The sequence below is a fragment of the Colias croceus genome, chromosome 14 (genome assembly GCF_905220415.1).
Source record: "Colias croceus chromosome 14, ilColCroc2.1".
In the NCBI taxonomy this organism is placed as follows: Eukaryota; Metazoa; Arthropoda; class Insecta; order Lepidoptera; family Pieridae; genus Colias; species Colias croceus.
Window position 1 is genome coordinate 995,741 of NC_059550.1, and position 14,280 is coordinate 1,010,020.

Here is a 14,280-nt window from a genome sequence, read left to right on the forward strand (position 1 = left end):
ACGGTGAAGGAAAACATCGTGAGGAAACCGACGCGACATGTCGAAGAACTAAAAAAAAAGTTCGACGACATATTGTGTCATCCGCCTACACGCACTTGGCCAGCGTGGTGGATTATGGCCTGTACCCTCATATATGGGCTGATGATGATGAATCAACGTGAGTAGATATTGTTTATTAAACGTAATTTATTTAAATGTTTAAAGTATAAAGTCACTATTTCTTTTAAATTTCACAAAAATATAACCAATAAAACGATTTAGCATTCCTTACGAAGCCCTAACTCCCATACAACTGCGAACATTGTTACGGTAGCACAGAATGATTAAAAAACTTTTCCTATACCGCCTTTCCATGGGAATAGCGATATATTATTGTTTTTTCCTTATGAATTTATATACGGCAAAGCTTTTTTATTTCCTAAATTCACTGTGTTTATATAAAGAAAAAATATACACTTTTTGTTTTTTGAATCATTCATAATATTTTCTAGCGATTCCATTCCACGGAATAAACTTTTAATTTGGCCTTTCTAGTTTCTATATTAGTCTTTACATTTCTTGTTAAAGTTAGAATACATAGAGAAGTTAAAGCTACTATTTTTACAAGGGTACTTATTTTTGGTTTTAGAAGAAAATTTAATTTCATTTGGTATATAAAATCGTATTTAACGTTCCAATAATACAGTTCCTATTAACCTAAATCTCCTTGATTTTGTCTAAAATTAGGATTTGTAAAGGGATTTGTAATATTAATTAATTAATAAATGAATCCCACAAATGATACTGATAATTATCATCAGTTGAATTTATCCCAGGAACAATGGATAACACGTAATGCCTCGAAATTAATCCAATTATACTAATCTTAAAATTATTCTGTGGTTGAGCCCTCAACAATACACCTGCTTTAATTTATATTAAAATACTAGCTGTTGCCCGCGACTTCGTCCGCGATTAGGTCGTTTTTCGTCATTCGTCGTTTAAAAAAAATACGTGAAACTTTATTTTAAAATTTTCTTAATTACCTATTGTCTCTTATAAAATTTAACTACATTAAAATTGAACACTCTGATAAGAAAATCTTAAAATCTGAAGAAAACATGAATGTGGTTTAAATTCTACATTACTTAGTATCAAATAATAATCTACTTAAATTAAATGTAGATTAACAGTTTGAGCACACCATTATAGAATATGTACCTAAGTATTAAATTACGTTAGTTTACATAGTAACTAACGTAATTTAAAAAAAAACACGATGACTATCTTTCGCGCTCGATACCACAAACTAAGCATGTTTGTGGTACGTTGCCCGCGTCACTTGACCCCCCGCGAGTTCCCCTCCGTTGCTATGCGAAAATACATTCGTCGCCTTACTGTAGGAAAAATTGTGATACTGTGGCCTGGGCGTTATAACACGTCCAGGGAGTTCCTGAGTGCCGATATCACCATCTTGAGGAAAAGCTTCTAATGTCGATTTAAAACTGCATACATACGAATTAACCTGTTCTAAAATTGTGAAATGAGTTCAGTTTTAAATTTGAGAAATATTGATTTCTTGTATTCCACTATTCGTTGTAGTCGAATACAAAATATATTTAAACAAACTTAGGTTGGCCTTCAGGCAAAAGGGATCCTATCAAATGGTAAACTTGACCTTGTATCTTAAGGGTCAACTCACACCAAAAGAGCGGCGAAGCGCAGCGCAGCGCGGCGAAGCGCGGAGTAGCGGAGGCCCGCGACTTCTCGAGCATTCCAGCGACTTCTCGAGCAGTCGCGGGAATCCGCGCGCCTTCCCGCGATGAATTCACGGGTCGCTCTTTGCGCAGTTCGAATGCTCGCGCGCACAGACGCGTGCGGGGAGCGGGCGCGAGGGGCGGGATATTGCCAGCGGCCGCTCGCGAATGCTCGAGCATTCTCTGGAATTCCCGCGACTTCTCGCGCAGTCGCACGGTCCGTCCGCTGGAATTCCACGGAATTCCAGCGGCGCCGCGGGCATCCGCGCGACTCGTTCGAGCTTGTCATGCGATAATAAGTATTATAGTAATGAAGATAAAGTTAAAATTCATATGACACGGAAACTGCGCTCCGCTTCGCCGCGCTTCGACGCTCTTTTGGTGTGAGTTGACCCTAAAAGTAAGCATGAACGGATCTTCTGATAATTATTGAGCACCAAAGGATCATTTGAAACGCACTACTATAAGAGCGAATATTGTCTAATAACAGTTTACATTGCACCACAGAATACATAATAGTAGCTAAACGCTAATTGCACAGTATGTTCCTCTAAAAGTAGTGATTTCAAAGGTTCCGGTGTATCTTCAAACGAAAGCCGACTCGCCTTACTACACTTTAAACTTTAAAGCATTACAAAAAGAACATACTACGTTAATATCGTCTATACAGAAGATGATCTGTAATCAATTGTGAGGTTATAAGCAAACCCACTTTTATATTTGTCAGACCACACCACCGAATTCGTAGATTGTTTACCTCAAGACATTAAGACTATGACGAAATCTGTCTGCAGTAAGACGGGCCTCTCGCTATTCGTACGTTTCCAGAGACCGAATAGTTTCAATTCTTAATCTTTCATTAAACAAACTTATTAATCGTTCTTGTCTCATATAATTGTAATATTCGCGTCCCTACTCTAGTCATTGCTTATGCTCATGTTCATCTTATTATGATGCACCCTATCATTTGTCAAACGGTCTTCATATTGAGTAAGTAAAGTTTTTAATTGTGAAAAAATGTATTATGATTTACACTACATATTAACACTCTTTTATCATTTAACATAAAATATAAGTCTGTGAGTGTGTAAAAATAAATCCAGCTAATTACACATTAAACTTATGTTTATAATTTGGTATACGACATGAAAATATATTAATTGTCAAGCAATAATAATACAGATAAATACTGAACATAAGTATAATAGATATTAAGTAGTATTAGTTAAAATATACTTTGACTACTTTGACTGTAAGTTAAAGTTTATTTTTACTAACAACATGTAAATGAAGAAGAAATAATAATTACCAACGTACTAACCTTTTCTATAATACTTAACACGGCACATTTTTCAAATTATCTTGCTCAACTCTACTAAAAAATTTGAGGGTTTTGTTGGAACTTTAATATGTAAAAACTATGATATATCTAAACTACGATACAACTTGTATGCGGAAATGCTCATTACAATTGTGAATCTAAAGAATAACTAACAACATACTGTTCAATTTTATTGAGCTGATGAATATCTTTTGCCTGGAAGAAATCACCGTCGCCTAACAAATATAATGTGTTTTCTTATAAAACCGTTACATAATTTATTTTATCTACTTAAATAATGAAAATGATATATTTATAAAATATAAAACATATTATGTAAAATGATTAAAAATAAATAAATGAAGCAACTACGATTCAAAGAAAACATCTTTTTCAGTGTGAAAATGCTCTAAGCAATCCTGGATGATGAACTGTATATCATGTACCTACTCTGATCCCAGTACGGTCGGTACGTCGATAGCCATAACGATAAATATTATAATCAGATAACCGCAAAGTCAAAATAAAAATAAAATTTTGACTTTGCGGTTATCTGATAACTTAAAACATTACTTGTAAAGTTGTGAGTGCAAAATTTACGTTTCATTTGGCAATAACATTTTTTTCGGTACTAAAACGTTACTACGTCAAACTACTGTTTGATATGTGGTTGGCTGCCCCTCCTCTCCTTCCTGAAAAATATCCTCCAAAATTTCCCGAGATACTTCCAATGATTGAACCATTGGACGTTGGACATTAACTTCAGTCAAAAATTGACGAAGCGGATGATTACTAATTTCCACTTAATCCTCGCTGCTACTGTCTTTATCATCAAATCATCAATTTTCAAGTGGTGTAGTAAAAATATCAGCAGAAATCGTCTTCCAAAGGCGATATAATTTTATTAGCATTGAATCTGTAAATAAAAAAATCAAAAGTTAACTGTAAATCTATAAAAAAAGCTACTTACAAATAAAATTTTATCAAAAACTTCTGTTCCCAATGCACCTCAAAATAATAAAAGAATCATTCATTTCATTTCATTTAACAACTTACCAACAAACAACAACAACTTACCTTTTGTGGGAACGCATGATGGTGAAAATTCACAAAACACGAAGATTGCATTTGTTATTTTTTGTTTTATATCATTCAATTGCTTTATAAATATCACTACATAGTATAAAAAAAGTCGCTTTCTGTGTCCCTATGTCCCTTTGTATGCTTAAATCTTTAAAACTTCGCAACAGATTTTGATGCGGTTTTTTTAATAGATAGACTAATTCAAGAGGAAGGTTTTAGTACATAATTTATTAGGTTTTAGACAAAGCGGACGAAGCCGCGGGCGGTAAGCTAGTAAATTTATAAAACACGAAGATTTTTAAAATTGTAACTAATGAACACAACAATATATTATTATACTCTTTGGAACACAATCATTAGATTAACTGTAGATAATGGTGTCTATTTTTACTTAAAATAATAAACATCTACCCTCACTTTAAAAAAAATGTAGTTCATTATTTACACGAAATATATCTTATAGGGAACGGAAGATATGGGTTAAAGAGTTAAATAAATAAATAACATAATTATATTTAAATTATTAATTTTTAACATTGTGTTCAGTAGTGTTAACATGTAAATTGATTTGATTTTTACGAAATCTCATAGATGGCGCTGTTACAAAATTAACATTATACAACTTACATTCTTTAAGCTATGTTTCTCTTCCCAAGTTACTTAAATGGCATAATTTTTTATAGTGTCAATCTAGATATTGTCAAACAACATTTATATATGCGTCATTTGATTATTAATTTCCAATAGTTAACGTGTAAATTGATTTGATTTTTATAACATTTAATAGATGGCGCTGTTTCTAATTTGTCTTTATTATACTACTAAATTCATTAAACTGTTTCTCTGCCCAAATTACGTAAATGACATAGTTTTTATTTTGTAAAGCTAGATAATAATTTTATAGGCTTACTCGAAACCAACATTTAAACATGAGTCTTTAGATTGTACGCTGTCGTAATACACGGAATACGTAAGAAAAATAAAGGTTCACAGCTCCTCCCCCGTAGGTGATAGCTTAATAATATGTAGCCTATAGCCTCACCCGTCCTGTTAGTAATATTCATGCAAAATTTGAAGTAAATCTATGCAGTACTTTTCGAGATTAGCTCGGACAAACATACAGACAAACAGACAAACAGACAAACAGACAAAAATTCTAAAAACTATGTTTTTGGCTTCTATATCGATTATAGATCACGGCCCAGGTATTCTTTTAAAAAAATATTCAATGTACAGTTTTGACTTTCCTACGATTTTATTATATGTATAGATCATTAGGATATAATAAATCTGTTGAGATTTGTTTACCCGTTTAAGCATGAATTTTTGATTAAAGTATTACTCATTTCTCATTAAAAAGTATAAGACTGCTCTTCAACAAAATTCGAATAAATCCAATCAAAAAGTTGATTTATATTCTTTATAAGTTCACCATCAGTCAGGTACACTACATTTTCCCGCCCACAAACATACTGTTAACAAAATCACGTGAAATTATATCCCAGAATGAAAAATATAACTGAATTTTCAATAAAAATAAACAATTTATGTGAGATCCATTATTCGTCAATTTTAGGTCCGCTTTCATAAATTAATATTAATATTCAGCGTTTGATGTATTTTAAGCCGATGTTTTCAATTCTAGTACACTGATATTTTTCATTAAAACCTTGCTCCTTTTTAAAATACATTTTTTGACCTTTTTTTTTAAGTGGGGAAATCTTGCATAGATACCCACGGCCTCCGGGGAAGGGGCCGTGGGTTATGTCATGAAGAAAGTTAACTACAGGGAAACAAATTTTATGTAAATTAAAGCGTTTTACAAACGCTATAAGTCTAATATTTAGAATAATTTAACGTAATAAATGGAATTCTTCTGTTTTATCAAAAGGAATGGAATTAATTCCATTTAATTACCTTGTTACAACGAATAACTATTTTTCTGACGACCCCCAAACATCAAAACAATATTTACAAATTTCGTCCAAAAATTACGTGTTTTCAAAGGTCCAAAATATATCCTGAACATAAAAACAATAGATCCCGTGAAGCGTTCCTCAAGTACGATGGTAAAAAGTTTTGCAATGAATTGCCCGACATTTGGAGTGTGTTAAATGTTGTCATTAGTGGAAATTGCTCCGAAACTCGGAGTTCGAGGCTCTGGTGAGGCAAGATAAAACATTTTCGCATGAACAACTTTTGCACACATTTCATTTGATGCTCATTCACTGGAGAATCGGCCGTGTGCAATGTGTAATGCGATAACTGTTAAAGCCTGCAGATTGTTTAAGCTTAAGTTCAACTGGGAATTAGCTTGTTTAAATACAACTAGGAATTAGCCTGTTTAACGTTTCGTAGCTCTATGTTAGTGTAGTTAGTCTGTGTCTGTTTTTATGTCATACTCAAGGCAGAAAATGCTCATTGAGCGAAAAAAGGCCCACTACGCGTTGTGGTCACAGTAAAAGGGCGAAATTCATGTTGTGACTCTAATAAAAACGCTCACAATGCGTCGTTGCCTTGTCGTGGCAATGTCGAAAAGCCAAGTCGCGTTCTGATAATAATTATTAATGATAAAGGTAAACACTCCCACAATTAGCGTAATTAATTAATTGTGTATACGCCAAACCTTTCAGCGAGACTAATTGTTGTTTTCTACAGAAACAATGTTTATAAAACAAAACCATTATGGCACCCACAATAAATCAAAACTCAAATTTCTTCGTTGAAAATGAAAATCTAAGTATAACCCAAAATTTGAAGATTTCTGCGAATATTAACGCATGTATTGTAATTAATTCTCATACACACACACGTCACCTAAATGCTGTCATCCGCACGTAAGTATAATTACATTTCGAAACTCCAAAGCTTTCCGGACATTACGAAGTTATTCATGTTTACGGCCTCGGGGACGAGATTTTTAGCGTAAATTCTGGGGTAATTTCATTACCGTCCAGGACCCTGGAGTAAAACAATTTGTGGTGTACATGTAAAATGTGAATGCGGTATGAATATGAACAAAGATATGAGGTATTTAAATGAGAACCGATTTAAAATATATTAATGCAATTATTTAAGGACATTTCCTTTATGTAACAGTTTCAATACATTTTACTTTACCCAAGCAACTTAAGAAAAATCGGAGCAAAAGTTAAGAAATCTACAAAATCTGCGGAGATAGTTCCAAACGATTTAAGTAAAGCTTTTAATATTGGCCTGGCCAGCAATCTTGGCGAGGTTCCAACCTATTTCAATTAACTCGGGAAGGGTTAAGCATTTGGCTATACCTCTTGTTCTAGTGTCTGGACAATAGATCGACTGAAGATTAATTTATAGTAATATAAGCCATAGGATGAATATATTACATTCAATATTTGATTAAAGCAATCTATCAAATACTATTCACATAATAACTTCATTATCAAATCCACATTCTCTAATTCAGAGTATAAAAATTATGCGACGCGAGTCGCGACTGATCCAATTTCCAGTCCCTTTCAAATCTTATTACAATACAATTTTCTCTTTTCAGGTAGCATGGACGAGATAAGATTAGATAAGGATGCGACGCTCCACTACATTGGATACTTGTAGACGCGAACGAAGTTTCAGTTGGTGATAATAGATGTTGAGTTCGTGATTTTAAAAATAAATCTAGTGTTAAAATCTCTGAATTGCGTGTTCATAAAAAAATAAACGTAACAGATAGTGAAGTGGTTAACGAGGTCATGAATTAGGTTGATAAAATGTTAAACGTTATACGAGTGGTATAATCAATTATGGGAGTGCTATGAAACATTCAGTGAGGAGGAAGATAATGATAGTGTAGTGAAGTGAAGTGAAAAAGTAAACATGGGTTGTCAGTTGGGAAAGTTGGCGGCTTCTGAACGGCGAGCGGGGACAGAGGCCCTGGGTGATGGCCCTCCACCGAAAACAGACCCGAGGCTACCGTTGACGGCGAAACAAAAGTACTCAATGGTAGCTTCGTGGAAGGGAATATCACGAGCGATGGAGAAAACTGGAATTTGCATGTTCATTAAGTAAGTAATGAGAATGTTTGTTCGTTAATTAGTCGTTTGTTTAAGAACGCTCGCGTATCATATATGAGTACTCGTACAAATAATTTTGTTTGCATAGCAATATTACCCTCGGAGTGATATTTAGGATGATCATTAGGATATTCAAAATGTTAGTTGTGCAAAATTAACTAAGGAAATATTACAGTATTCAATGTAACAAACTGTACGACAATGTTATATTATTTACTTACAGGTATAGTTATAAACTCAAGGAAAAATTAAGTTACAATTAAAACGAACCCCAGAGACAGAGCCAAAAGAAATTTGTGTACAAATCGAATCGTAATTATTCTAATATTTCAATTAAGGACGAGGAAATATCGCTCTTTAAATAATACGACGATATTTTGCCAGGAATATGAAAAAAGCTGATTTCGTAGGAATTGCCACAAAAAAGCAAATTGCACTGGTATTTTTTTTATCAAAATTGATATCCAAGTTTTCCTGTTGGTAAGCACCTTACAGATTGGTCTCTTGCTAACTTTATTGTAATTTGTGACAAATTAAACGTTACTCATTGCGAAGGGACTTTCATCCTCATGAAAAAGACATATTTTTATCATAATATTAATTGTTTCTATACCACTGAAATTGTTTTTACTTACATAATGTTACCATTTTAATCAACATAAACATCTATTATAAAGAATTTTAGAAATAATTTCGTCTCCAAATGAAACAAGATGATATTTTAGTCGCAGGATTTTTTTAAAGAATAATTAATTCTTTTTGTGTGTTCTAAATTCATAAGGGACGATAAAGTCTATTGTTTCTCTATCATTTTAATAAATAGGACAACAAACACCTCTTATTCACGACGTGATTCAACTATAGCAAATACAACTCCACAAGAACTTTCTTCGACTTCAGAAGTCGCTGAGGTAACGCGTGGTCTAGTTCCAGACAATGTTGCTTAGTTGAGTTACTTGAAACTTTATATCATTAGAACTAATGAGTTTGCTTCATCGCTTTAAGCTCTACGTATAAACAAATAAACAAGATTAGAACAAAAGTGATTGGAATGTAGCTAGGACATCTTTATGATCTTATTTTTCTTTAACATAATTCATCCGTTAAGTGGTTTTATATCATTTCAGAATTATTTATTGTTCCTTTGTAGTGGGATAGATGTATTTCACAACTGCCACACGGATAGATTTTATTTACGGGTAAATAGGTTTGTGTGATGTGCCAAATCCAGACTTGTTTATTTTTCTCCAATTTTTGATTGAAGTGAACGCTTTTGGCGAGTGGATTAAAAATAATTGCTCGTTCTTTACCATTTTAATGTTAGAATATAGGAGATTAAAACACCGATATTCTATGGCCTATTAAATTTCGTTTATAAAATTAATAAGACCAACAAACTAAGTCGATAGAACCCAAGCTCTTTAAATAATAGAAGCTTAATTAGTTTTCTTATCCGCTACCAAGTTTACACCTTGAAAAGTTAGTTTGCCTAGCTTTAAAATTATAAATTTAACACAGTACGGTAATTTAACAATACCTAAGTACATATGATTCGTTATGTTTTGAAGTGATAGTTATTCTTGAAGTTTATACTACTTTAAGGGCTATTGTGAAGTTACCTTTTTACGACAGTGTCGTCAAATGCTGCTACTTTAGCTGGCTTATCACTCATGAGTCTAAAACCTCAATAAGGAGAGTGGTCATCATAAAAGGGAACATAAAGTAGAATCTTTAGTATATCACTTACTATGTTTTATCTAATATATAAAAATCAATGCCACTTTTCGTTGTAATTCCATAACTCGAGAACGGCTGAACCGATTTCGATAATTCTTTTTTTATTATATTCCTTGAAGTACGAGGATGGTTCTTATGTAGAGAAAACGTTAATATGTACCACGGGCGAAGCCGGGGCGGACCGCTAGTTTAGTATAATTTTTCACATTAATCGCTATCTGCACAGCTGATATTCAGAACTATATAAATTCTAAAGATCTTATCAAACTCAATGAAATCTTTTTAAACGTACAATCTTTTTTTTTAAATGTTAATTTTCTTGTGTTTGATTTTAAACGAGTACTATACTCTGGGAATTAAATACTTTTTAATAAATTTATAAACAGAAAGAACATATTTTATTTATTATATTGACTTGATATTTTACGAAGCAAATAACAGGATATGACCACTCTGACTCTCAGACCATAGGTAGTGATAAAAATAGGCAATAGACAAATATTATTCAAAAATTATATGGAAATAAATATATATGTGGTATTTCCCGTTTTCTTTAATAAGCTTTCTATAATTAGTATCAGTCACTGTGGGCAATTCTTGTCTATTACGAAATCTTTTGCCACCGAAACATTAATGATTCCGATTCAAACCATTGCCTAAGGGCCAGGTAATAAATGAAAAGCTACATAATAACATTTCAATCAGTCCGGTAAAAATTCCATTACGGAGTTCTTCAAGGGACCATTTTAGTTCAACAACTTTTGCTTTGTTATAAGGCTTAATGGAAAAATGTCTTACAGTTGTTAACGTAGACGAGACATAAAAGAAAATAACTCGATAAAGAAAGTTTATTTGATAAGAAGTCATCTAAATTTCGAAGAGAAAATGTCGTTCACCAAATGTTTTTCGGTTTGCAAAATTAACATGCCCTAATTCTAATTTTATTCCTAATTTGTAAGTTAAAAGAAATAAAAATAACATTTATACAATGAGAAGAATACAAATATTATAATTTACCTTCAAAAATTCGTGTTCGTAAAATCTCCTATTTTAAATAGGAGTATTTTAGAAACAAAATATTGACATATTTTCAAATAATAAAATATGTAACCTCGGATTGTGCCATGGTTTAACTCGACATTGTACCTAATCATTCCTGTTGTAGGTACTCCAAAACATTTCCATGCAACAAAATTGCCTGAATTGTGCCAAAAATTTGCATGACAAAAACAGACATGCCCTTACACCATATTCCTCGAGGTCACTATGACTTTGTAACTCTGATTGAAAAATTAAATAATAAATTAATAATAAATAATAAATAAATTATACATATAAATGACCAATAATACTTTATGCAAAACGGCGGATAGACTATGATTTGCGTTCTGGTAGTGGCACGTCGAGATGTAGCTAATTAGCCACAGTTCACTTCAGTTGTCCCTTTTGCTCACGATGGTTGAAACACGCCATCTTCGACGTGTGTGTAACTAGGTGTGCGTAAATGTGCCGTTTTTGAAGATAGAATGTTGTGTGTGAATGATATTAAAGTATAAAGATTATCAACCTTTAATACTTAATTATATTATAATAATTGTTTAATTATATAATTATTGTTTGTATGTTTGTACTATAAATTTGAGATATTAGTACCTACACGACAGTAAATAGCATTACCCATTGGTTGCAGAAGCGTGTTCCAATTGCGTTTCTAGTATGCATTTGCAAACAGGTCAAGAATACTCAAGGGTACTCATAATGTGCTCTCATTTTTTCCTCAACAACTAAGTTCTTAAAATATGCAATTTTAAAATCTAATACCGTTATGCAGTTGGATATTTGCAACTGAATATTGCATAATACAATGTGTTTTCTTTTTAAGACCATCTGGTGGAATATAATCACTACATAGTAGTCTGTATAAAACAAAGTCGCTTTCTCTGTCCCTATGTCCCTATGTCCCTTTGTATGCTTAAATCTTTAAAACTACGCAACGGTTTGTGATGCGGTTTTGTTTTAATAGATAGAGTGATTCAAGAGGACGGTTTTAGTGTATAATTTATTAGGTTTTAAACAAAGCGGGCGAAGCCGCGGGCGGTAAGCTAGTGTTAAATAATCATTTGTTAATACATAGTTGTGAATGAGTTGCCAACCCTTATCAAGCGGTATTGCAGAACTTAAACAATGTAGCTGTCTTAAGTTAACAAAACTCAATTTATTCTAGAATTCATGTTTCAAGAAATAAATGTGTTTATCGTGTTTCCACAACGCATTTTCGATGAACCTGACAAATGAATATTTACCGGTGTCTTTTCCGTAGATTTCCTCAAAGACATGTGCAAATAAAAAAAGATATTCATGATTTTCCTCATAATGAAGTCCCTTTGTAAAGTTCTTTGTACAAATAACCCTTCCATTGTACTTTATGAGTTATTTCATTGTTATCCTTCGATTAAATAAGAGAATTATGTTGTTACAAATTTCGTAACAAAAAATGTCACGGTCTGCTTTTCTTGATTAATGGTTCTAAGAAAATTGTATATTTTTTACTGCAAGTTTTATGGTGAATATTAAATTTAACAAATCAAGTGCGTAGAATATTATTATGATATTATTAGATACCGAAAACTATTTGCTTAAAAGTAAGGTTTCATTGAGTTATGGTTCAATTTAACAATAAAGTTATTTTCAATATTATACAAAGGCCTTTGATAACGTTGCATTTATCTTATAGGTAAAGTCCTTTTATAATCCGACAGCCCCAACATTTTTAACCTTAATTGGAGATCGGACCTAAAACCTAACCTTTTTTAATTGAAAAAGAATCACGTCAATCGATTGAAAACCCACGTAGTTATCGAGTAAAAAAAATTAAAAAAAAAAGAAACAGTATATACGGTATACCTTTTTGCTAACGTCGGTTAAAAAGGATATATTATTAGATAGGTAGTTACTAACAAATGAGACAAAATTTTGTTTCCGTTACCAACGAGACATTAAAAAGAATATATAGTTACTTCTCTTCTACAATATTGCGAACAATATTAAAGGAAAATCCGGTACCGATTGTACCAAACATGTTCTGGAAATATTCATAAGCGAAAAGCAAAACGTTTCACAAAAAAGCAGTCAATTCCATGTATCGGTAAATGGTAATCCCGCTTTGCAGAAAATTCTCGATCATTTCAAACCAAATACAGTTTCGTAAATTCTTAAAAATAAATAACGAAGCCGTCAATACTCAAAATATAATAATTCTATCTCTCCGCCCGCGGTTTCGCGCACTTTGTGTAAAACCAAATAAATTATGTATTAAAACCTTCTTCTTGAATCACTCCATCTTAGCACTCCATCTATTAAAAAAAAAACGCATAAAAATCCGTTGCGTAGTTTTAAAGATTTAAGCATACATGAGTTTGTTTTATACTTTGTAGTGATGATTATTAAAGGGTTATATACACATTAATCCACTCAACAAAATCTACTTTATTTCAGTAATTGTAGTATAATTTATTGGTTTTATATCTCCCTTCATACAAACAGACTTTCTAAGTTTATAGGTTATAGCAACATTGTGTGACGGTAGCTCATAAAATAACGAATTTGTTATCTACATGCCAGATAAAGAAATTGCCTCAATCCCACTCTTATTATGATTCATAGATATTACATAGAAATTAGTTCAAACAATTTGTCTGAAAGAGATAAAAAAGCAATACTTATTTTTAGATTTGTGTAAATAGCACTAGAAAAATGCAGAAATTTTTTTTCGGTATCATATCGAGCTTTCTATGGTTTTCATCATGTTTCATGTAGGTATATGACATGTAATGTGTGTATGTGACAGTTTCCCGCGATTTTTCACGAAGCACAAGTCCATTGAAATTCTGTCTCTGAGTACTGAAAAATAGTACTAATTTCGGAGCGCTTTAAAACCTTAGCTATTGACTTTATGAAACAATGTTGTATGTAAAAGTTGTTCCTCGAAAAACAATCTACAAAAATGGTGTGATATCATTTCTTCGTAAAATGATAAAAAAAAGTTTTATTGAAAAATATAAATATCTCTATTATCTGAACATTTTCGCTTATAACTTTTTTATTTATAGTTCTACGACAAAAAGTTACTGGACCAAAATTGTAGAGAATTTAATTTGCAACAAATAATGTCAACAAATTTATTTTATCAGATAAACAGTTTAAGAGATATATCGTATAAACCATATCTTCCGCTATTTTCAAGATGGCGGCCGTGGGACAAGGGTGGCGACCCCACAAACTTGGTGATAGCTTCACACTAACCCCCTCTACACATCAAAAAAATAAAATTGCGTCCTCTAAGAAATGCAACCCC

At 32.4% G+C, this 14,280-nt stretch overlaps 1 protein-coding gene across 1 annotated transcript in view; it reads left to right on the top strand.

The window, feature by feature from the left end:
- The window catches only part of LOC123697127 (neuroglobin-like), a 95,584-nt gene that overhangs the window by 57,348 nt on the left and 23,956 nt on the right, over positions 1-14,280 (top strand). Inside the window, exon 2 of the mRNA XM_045643543.1 lies at positions 7,673-8,180. Coding sequence (XP_045499499.1) covers positions 7,993-8,180 — 188 coding nt within the window. The 5' untranslated portion in view covers positions 7,673-7,992. The remainder of the gene's footprint in view (positions 1-7,672; positions 8,181-14,280) is intronic.